The sequence below is a fragment of the Palaemon carinicauda genome, chromosome 17 (genome assembly GCF_036898095.1).
Source record: "Palaemon carinicauda isolate YSFRI2023 chromosome 17, ASM3689809v2, whole genome shotgun sequence".
Taxonomy (NCBI): Eukaryota; Metazoa; Arthropoda; class Malacostraca; order Decapoda; family Palaemonidae; genus Palaemon; species Palaemon carinicauda.
In genome coordinates, this window is record NC_090741.1 from 40,903,307 (window position 1) to 40,911,408 (window position 8,102).

The 8,102-nt window shown below is 36.8% G+C and overlaps 1 protein-coding gene across 1 annotated transcript in view; it reads left to right on the forward strand.

The window, feature by feature from the left end:
- The window catches only part of LOC137656319 (uncharacterized), an 88,707-nt gene that overhangs the window by 7,515 nt on the left and 73,090 nt on the right, over window positions 1-8,102 (forward strand). The window contains exons 2-5 of the mRNA XM_068390491.1: window positions 1,104-1,852; window positions 5,225-5,346; window positions 5,671-6,147; window positions 7,023-7,609. Of these exons, the coding sequence (XP_068246592.1) occupies window positions 1,123-1,852; window positions 5,225-5,346; window positions 5,671-6,147; window positions 7,023-7,609 (1,916 nt within the window). The 5' untranslated portion in view covers window positions 1,104-1,122. The remainder of the gene's footprint in view (window positions 1-1,103; window positions 1,853-5,224; window positions 5,347-5,670; window positions 6,148-7,022; window positions 7,610-8,102) is intronic.

The following is an 8,102-nucleotide window of genomic DNA, read 5'->3' on the forward strand; positions in this document are numbered from 1 at the left end:
TTGATAACCTGGAGGAGGTGCATCGTAGATTTTGATTCCTATTTTGTACATTTACCACAATTATAGATTTAACCAAAATGTCAGTATTATTTACATTTGCAAATGGTAGGATGTAATGAATAGTAATCTATACTGACACAAGGTCAGCTGTGTAAAAGGGGTTAGCAAATTTGAAGAAAACGAAAATTTGCTCTATTAAAAAAAAAAAAATTTCTGGTCTGACTGCTATCTTGGCCTCTTAATTCATCTGTTCTTTTCGTCCAAAAAACAACCTGTCTTTTCCCTCTTTGCAGTATGTAAGAATAGTTATCTTCATGCTTTCACAAAGTACATTTATTTCAATCTCGCTTTTTTCAACTTATGACGTTTGCCGAATATTGTCCCAATATACAGAAGTAGGGAATCCACCAAACCTTCTGGGCACTAAAGTTCAATGTTCTTGCTTCAAGTGAGAAAATTTAAATTTCTCTTGTTATAAGATTATGGATGGGCAACCCACTGAATCAAACATGAGGTGTATAATGGAAAGATAAAATTATTCTTACCATGTTCTCTTGTACCCCCAGCAATTTCCAAAGTTACTTCTGTTGTGAGAGATAGATTTTAAGTGGAGGTGGCAACACCTCTAGATTTATCATGTGAAGACAAACTACTTACAAGTTAAAGTTCGGGAACAAATTTTCAAATGCGATTCAACAACATTGCAGTAGTATTGACCAACTGGCTAAACTTATTTAAGAACAAAGTTAAAAGACATTCAGTTATGTTCTGATAATGACTGGAATGTGATTGTTAACATGTTTATGCTCACAGAATGTGTTAACATATATTTAATTTTGGCAATAAGAATTTTTTCTAGGAAAAATAGTTGCCTTTAGAGATTTTACTAGTTTGTGCTATTCACATTCGCTGACAGCCACTGTGAATAATGAGAATTACTGGATAGTTTATTTCCTGTGATTTTTTTTTTTCTTTGTATTAATATCATGTGTCAATAATTCATGTGGTAGCAATGTCCACTTTCTCTCTCGGCATATTTTATCCAAGGATATTTATAAATAAACTTTTTCTTACAATATTTTTGCCATTGTACATTTTCACAGGAAACAAACAGATACAGTAATGGCAAACTTCAACTTCAAACAACTTAGTTCGACTGTTGCCATAGTGCGTTATAAGGGAAAAAAGGACGTAGATGAAATCCTTCAGTGGGCATGGGACAATTATCAGTTTGACTGCAGTTCCCTAGAACCATCAGTGAAGTCTGAAGAAAAAGCTGATGATTTACGGGCTAAGGGTAACCAGTATTATAAAATTAAAAATTATGAAAAAGCTCTGGAACTTTATAATCTAAGTATAGTATCTGCACCACATCCAGTCTTGAGTAACGAGGAAGTTGAAGAAACTGATGACGATCCAGAATTTGCTTTTCCCCGCATCAACCCTTCTAGGTATGGCGGTGTTGCCCTAGAGAAATGCAGTGCCTTAGGTAAAGGATTTTCCAATAGGTCAGCCATTATGCTTGATTTAAGAGAATATGAGAAGTGTTTACAAGATATTGATCTGGCCATAGAGTATGGATATCCAGAGGAACTCCGTCCTAAACTGGAGGAAAGACGGGTGAAATGCCAAAATGCTCAAATTGCAGATGGGGCATCAAACTGGAGTCAGAAAGATCCTGTGTTCTACGGTCTAAACTATGCCCTAAAGAAAAATCTGTCCACCAAAGCTTTGAAACCTCCTGTGTTAAGTGACCCTAACCCTTCCATCCCAGCCTTCAGTAGTGCAGCAAAATTGTCATATTGTCCCAAGAAAGGAAGAGGAATGGTTGCAACACGGTGCATCAAACCAGGTCAGTATTGGTTATAGTTACAAAGTTGAAGTATGTAGAGTATTAATCATATTTTATTGTTTCAAGAAACTCGTGTAAGCACTTTCTAGCTCTACCCAGGGTTTTATTTTGTATTTGTTTTTATTATCTAGTATCTTCTCTCTTGATTTACACCATTGTGTAGAAGACATACTAGTTGGTGAAACTTGAGAAAATAGTATGTTAACTGGTGTATCATCTTTCAGTCAAAAAAGGTTGAGTTTGTTGAATATACAACCTTGTGTTGGTTATCATGAAGGGTTTGTTAACATTTCAGATCATGGTACTTTTTTTATGAGTATTGCAATCAAAGTGAAAGATTTTAATACAAGGTTGTGGTCACATACATTATTTGTTCCCATGCTTTCAAACCTTTCGTCATTTATGTGGATATACTTTCGGCGGAGCTGGAAGGCAGCCATTAGATTTAAAATGCGAGGTGGCAACCATGCCTAATCACTTGAGTGGGTAGGCAGGGGTGATATATACTCTCATAGCAGTGAGCTACGTCACTTTTTGCTTTTGGCTGGTAGAGAGCGGACCTCTCGGCTCTCTCCTTCAAGGCTTAGCCATTTAGACTATTGTTTCACACTCTTCCTTTTTCTCTTACAGATGTGACTGTATTTTTTCTCCTGATGTTTTGTTACAGAGTAATGGGCGGATTTCAGATGTCGATGTTGTTTGTCCCTGTGATTTTATCGGAAGGAATCCTCTTCGCTGACAACTTTTTGGGGGTAACCTCTCCCGTCCGCAGGTTGGTTTTTTCTTTTTCTTCGGAGGGGATGAAATTTTAATCCTCTCGGTTTCTTCCTCTGTGCTTATAGACGACATCGGGGTGCGAAGCCAGCTGCTGCAACTGCGGCTGACGTCTTGGCTGTCTATGAGGTTCGCCTCCCGTTCGCCCTTCCGTCGACTCCTGCTGACAACGAGTCATTTCGCCACCTGCCGATCTCATCATCTCGCTTATGGCGAGAAACCAAATAACATCTAATTTTGTTCTGAGGTTCAAGCCCTGCAACCAGAAACCTGCCACTTTGTAATCAAGGCTGTTACACCAGTAATTACTTGAGGACATACTTCGAGGAGGAGGATTGCCTAGACCTAAGAGTACAGCATGTTTCGCCAACCCTGGATTTCCCAAGGGAATGCATTAGAATCCCATTCTTCACTGGCACCCACTGGGTCATATATCATTCATTGATTCCTCCTTTTCACGCCAGTGATTATATTGAGGGCATACCTCAGGAAAAAAAATAAAAGAGCTTCGCTAACCCTAGGAAGGTCAAAGGAGGCTTATAAGGATCTCGTTAGTGACTGGGACACAGGTCATATACCAGTCATGGAATCCCTCTCCTTCTCTTCATAGAGGTGACCCAGAGCTCATAATGTTTTAGGGCAGAATTCGTCCATAACATTTAGAAGCAGACCATTCCATTGGTAGGGTGAAAGCATGTATGATCTTCACCTCACCCTGAAGACCAGATACGGTTTCTCTATTGCTCCTGTGGTGGTGATAAAACAAGTGGTTAAGAATACCTCGCGCTCTTTGTTGGACAAGTAGCAGAAGGTTGAGGTCATTGGTTACCTGGGGGTAAGGCTGGGATGAATGAATGTATGTCTGACTCTTTTACTTTCATCATCATCATCACTGGGAACAGTGCCATGGGACCCTTTGCAAACTGGCTTCAACCTCTACAGGTAATAACCACATCCCTTGTGTAATTTACCAAATATAGTTTATTTGTATATACTTGTACACGCCCCAACGCCTCCTGCGAGGTAGGCCTTGGGAAACTTCTATTTATGTGTATAGCTCCTATTTAAACTAGGAACATTCTTAGATGTTGATATGATATCTCTCACAACTACTTGGGTTGCTCAGGACACTATCATACTCGCTTGTATTGATAAGTGAGGTGACAATGTTTCCCTTGATTACAGTCTAATACTGTACTAGTTAAACCCGGGTCAATGACTAAGCCAGTTGTTGAACTTACCACCCTCCCAAGAGTGAGTCATCCACATAAATGACAAAAGGTTTGTTAGTATGGGAACAAATGACATTCGGAGGTAATTTGTTTTCCCTAACTAATACAAACCGGTAGTTGATTATATAAATTGGCCCACCATCACCTGTTTCCTAGTAAGTCCTGCTTGCAATCCAAACGTGACGTAGCTCACAGCTGTGAAACTATATACAGTATAAGTGGTTAGGTACCCCCAGCAAATCCCCTGCCTACCCACTCAAGTGGTTAGGCAGGGTTGCTGCCTTGCATTTTAAATCTAATTACTGCCTTCCAGCTCTGCCGAAAGTATATCCACATAAATAACTACAGGTTTGTATTATTTAGGGAAAAATACAAATTATCTCTGAATTTGTCATGTTTTCATAAATCTTGATAGGTAGGTTATGATGCCAGAACATGAATATATAAAAAGTATGATGCTAGAAAATTATTTTTCAATATCTATTAAAGCGGTTTGCATAACTTAACGAAAACAAGACGAGAGTTCCTTTCATGATATGGCGGAAGTTGATAGTTAATAGTCGACACTAAGAAACATAGTCAGTCTCAGAAGACTAGACCAGTATTCTAAATGAAAATTAGCCACATTCAGAATTTAGGGTAGCCAAAGACTTTTCAGTTTACACTCCTGCTACTCCCTATTTATTTTTCATTCTACCATATTTAATGTCAATTCTTTTAGAACGATCTATGCATATTAGAGCTTTGTAAAAAAATTATTCTATCCTATATTGCTTATGTTGAACCTGTACAAATCGATCTGCGAGCCACGCACATAATTGTTATTTAAAAACATGGACATATTTTCATATATCCTTTAGTCTCGTAATATAAGACCTATTTGTAAATCTGTGTAACCTTTGGAAACTAAAGTAAGTAGTTAGCTTATGCAAAGTAGAAATTAAATTTCACTCAAAGATTTTTATCTAGTTTGTGTTGTAATATTTAAAATTTAATTTTGGAAGATATTTATGGAGTGTTTTTTTTTTTCTAAGAGCTCAACTTGATAATGTTCTCCTAAACGGTTTGTTTTATTCAATTTAATCTTTCTTAAAAGAATCAAGCTTTACTTGATCAAAGATGATCCACCAGATTGATGTAAGGACTGTCTGAATAGTCTAGAAATGTCAAGAGAAGATAGTCTAAGAGCTGAAGAGTGCTCATTTGGTCAATCAGAGGTGTATGAAATTAAAAATCCCTGACAGCAATATCTAGAATACGATTGGTCGGTGGGAAATACTAAGTTTTCAAATGACAATATTTACAATAATAATCTTATTAACTACTGTAATTGATTCCCTCTTCTATATTTAATTTCTACCTGGAGGTGAGGTACTGGGTGTTGAGAGGGCATTTGCAATTCGCCTTGATGGAAGTCTACTGCTTACACATTGCTCCACTTGTTCTCTCCAGTGTTTGAACCCTCTTCCTTGCCCCGGATGTTCACAGGTAGTACACTTGTTATTGTTAAAAACAACTTTTTGATAAGGTGTAACCAATTGTGTATCCTATTGTATTGTTCCGAGGAAATATTCAAAGAAGCTTATTTCAATCACTATTTTCTGATGCTTTTCTTAATTTATATAGTGTTTTGATATAATGTTATTTAACTTTAAGCTAAAGCGGAAAAATTTTTAACAAACCACATTTTGTGGTATAAGTGGTAAACTAAGGCAACATAAGGGAATATTTTATCATCTGAGACTTATCATAAATGAGTGTCGTCATGTCGTGTTGTTGAGTCGTGTTCAGTAAACTTTTCACCCCTTGCAGGTTGTATTTTGTAGCAAATCGTGCCGTGCAAGAGGTCTTTCAGAGGACCATTGGTTGGACTGCAAGATCCTGACTTCAGTACTTGCTCATGAATTGCAAGCAAGGGCTAATTCCTATAAAATGCTTAAAACATTTAACTTCAGTCAAGTGAAATCTATTTGCAGTAAGCTTAGGAGTGCCCAACCCTCTCTACCTGAACGCTTAGGTTTTGATAGCAAAGGGAGATACAGTTCATCCTCATTTCAGTCGGTTTATCATCTTTATGAAGGATATGGAACTTATACATTGGAAGATCTTATTAGCGAGTGCTTGATTGCATTTCGGTTGACAAAACTCTTGGAATTCAGTGAAAGGTACTTTGTTGATGATTTTAACAAACCTGTACCAGTAAATAAAGAAGACTTTTTGGAAACTTGCAGGATGCTAGTCAGCAACAGTGTCAAGAATGATCTAAATTCCTTCAACACTGGAAAAGGGGTTAGTAATAATAATTTACCTTGGGGGCATCTAATATTTACAGATATCTTTTACAGTAAGGTTATGCTTACCACTGATAACTGTGATTGACAGTTAATTAGGCATGTGGTGGTAACAAACTTAGCTATAACTTTATACTGTACCATGATGCCCTCCCCAGATGCCTCCGATATACCTTCGCATCTTCATTCCTCCAACATGTCTCATCAGTTTCTGTGCCTTTTCTCTAGATTTGTTACATAAATTTTACACATTTGTTACCTTTGTCATCTTTCAAAGTCTCCTTTCCACCTATTAGTTAATTGTTGGATCTTTTTCAGCATTACAGTACCACCTCAATTGTACATCTCTTAAACTTCAGTGTATTTTCACTCATTTTGCCAAAACTTCACTGTATTTTCACTCATTTTGCCAAACTTTCTTTATCTTCCTATTTTACCTTTATTGAAAGTATATTTTTGCCTTAAAATTGAATATTCTCTAACCTTGATTAACATCTTATAGAGAATTGTTCAAACTACATTGTAGTCAGAATAAAAGGAAAGATTATATCAAGATGAAAAGTGATATCTCCAATTCTGTGTTAGCATTTCCGAATCAACTTCATGTGATAGTTACCACTTCCTAATTATCATCATGTGATGTCAGTAGAGATTTCAACATTTCTTCCATAATGCAGTTATGTAAATTTGAAATATGTAAATACAATATATAGATATTGACTTGCATCATAAATTAAACCCCAACAATTTTATATTCCTTTAAACTATTGTAAAATGAGACAGCTGCATTAAGGGATTTCTTTATAGACTTCAAATATCAATCTAAACGCTTCACCCCTAATTACATAACTCTTTCCCTTTGTATGCTTGCAGGTGAAGATTGTGAGTCTGTTTCCAGCAAAATCACTTCTCAATCACTCCTGTGATCCTCGTATGTCACATACCACCTTTGGTCGAACTTCATTCTGGTATGCACTAAGACCAATTGCTGTAGGAGAAGAGTTAACAATATGCTACATAGATTGCTTCAACATTCAGCCAAGGCAGGAAAGAAGGGCAAGACTATTGAGGAATCAGTGTTTTGTCTGTCGCTGTCAAGCTTGTGAGGAGAACTGGCCAACAAGGAGAGATTTACCAGAAATAAAGTTTCTGTGTCAGAATTGCCACAAACCTGGTGCAGATAAGGATATTCATTGCAGTGATTGCTTTCTAAAAATGAGAGGTACCATTGATGCAAGTAAGGCTGTTGAATTGAGACGGAAGGCTCGGAAGGTGGATTCAGCCCTTAATGTACTATATGAATTAGAGGACAAAATAAGAATGAACCAACCCATATCAAAATCAGAATTCAAATGTCTTTGCGAAGCATCAGAAGTGGCCTTTGAATATTCAGTGATGCCCTCTGAAGCACTTGTAAATTTCATGGGGTCAGTAGAGGTTTGCGCTGATGCTGGGCTGATGTGAATATAAATGTTTTCATCAGTATTCACCATGGTGTGTTAGTTGGCCTTTCTATACTGGATATTGAATTTTACCGTGTTTGCTAGACTTACTCCACTGGGTAAAGAAAGAATTTTTTCCAACACTGGGAAGATGATGTAATATACATTGGAAATGGTAGAGTAGTAAGAATACAGCTTTTGTACAGGTCAAATTTGGTGTTTCAGGTCCAGTCAGTAGTACGGCTGTAATAACAAAATAAGATTTTATACAGTACAACATTAATTTTATTGGTTGAAGTCCTACTCGTGTAGACTTAATGTAAAATTTTATATTGAGTACATGATAATCGGTGCTGATTTTGACTTTAAATTTCAAACATTTTTACGAGAAAAAAATGTTTGTTACTTTGTTCTTGTCTAGGCCATTGTCAGATTTTATTCTTAGCACCATTTCCTTGTCAACTCGAGATTTCATTTGGCTATACTGTATATTTATTTGTAGGTATATATT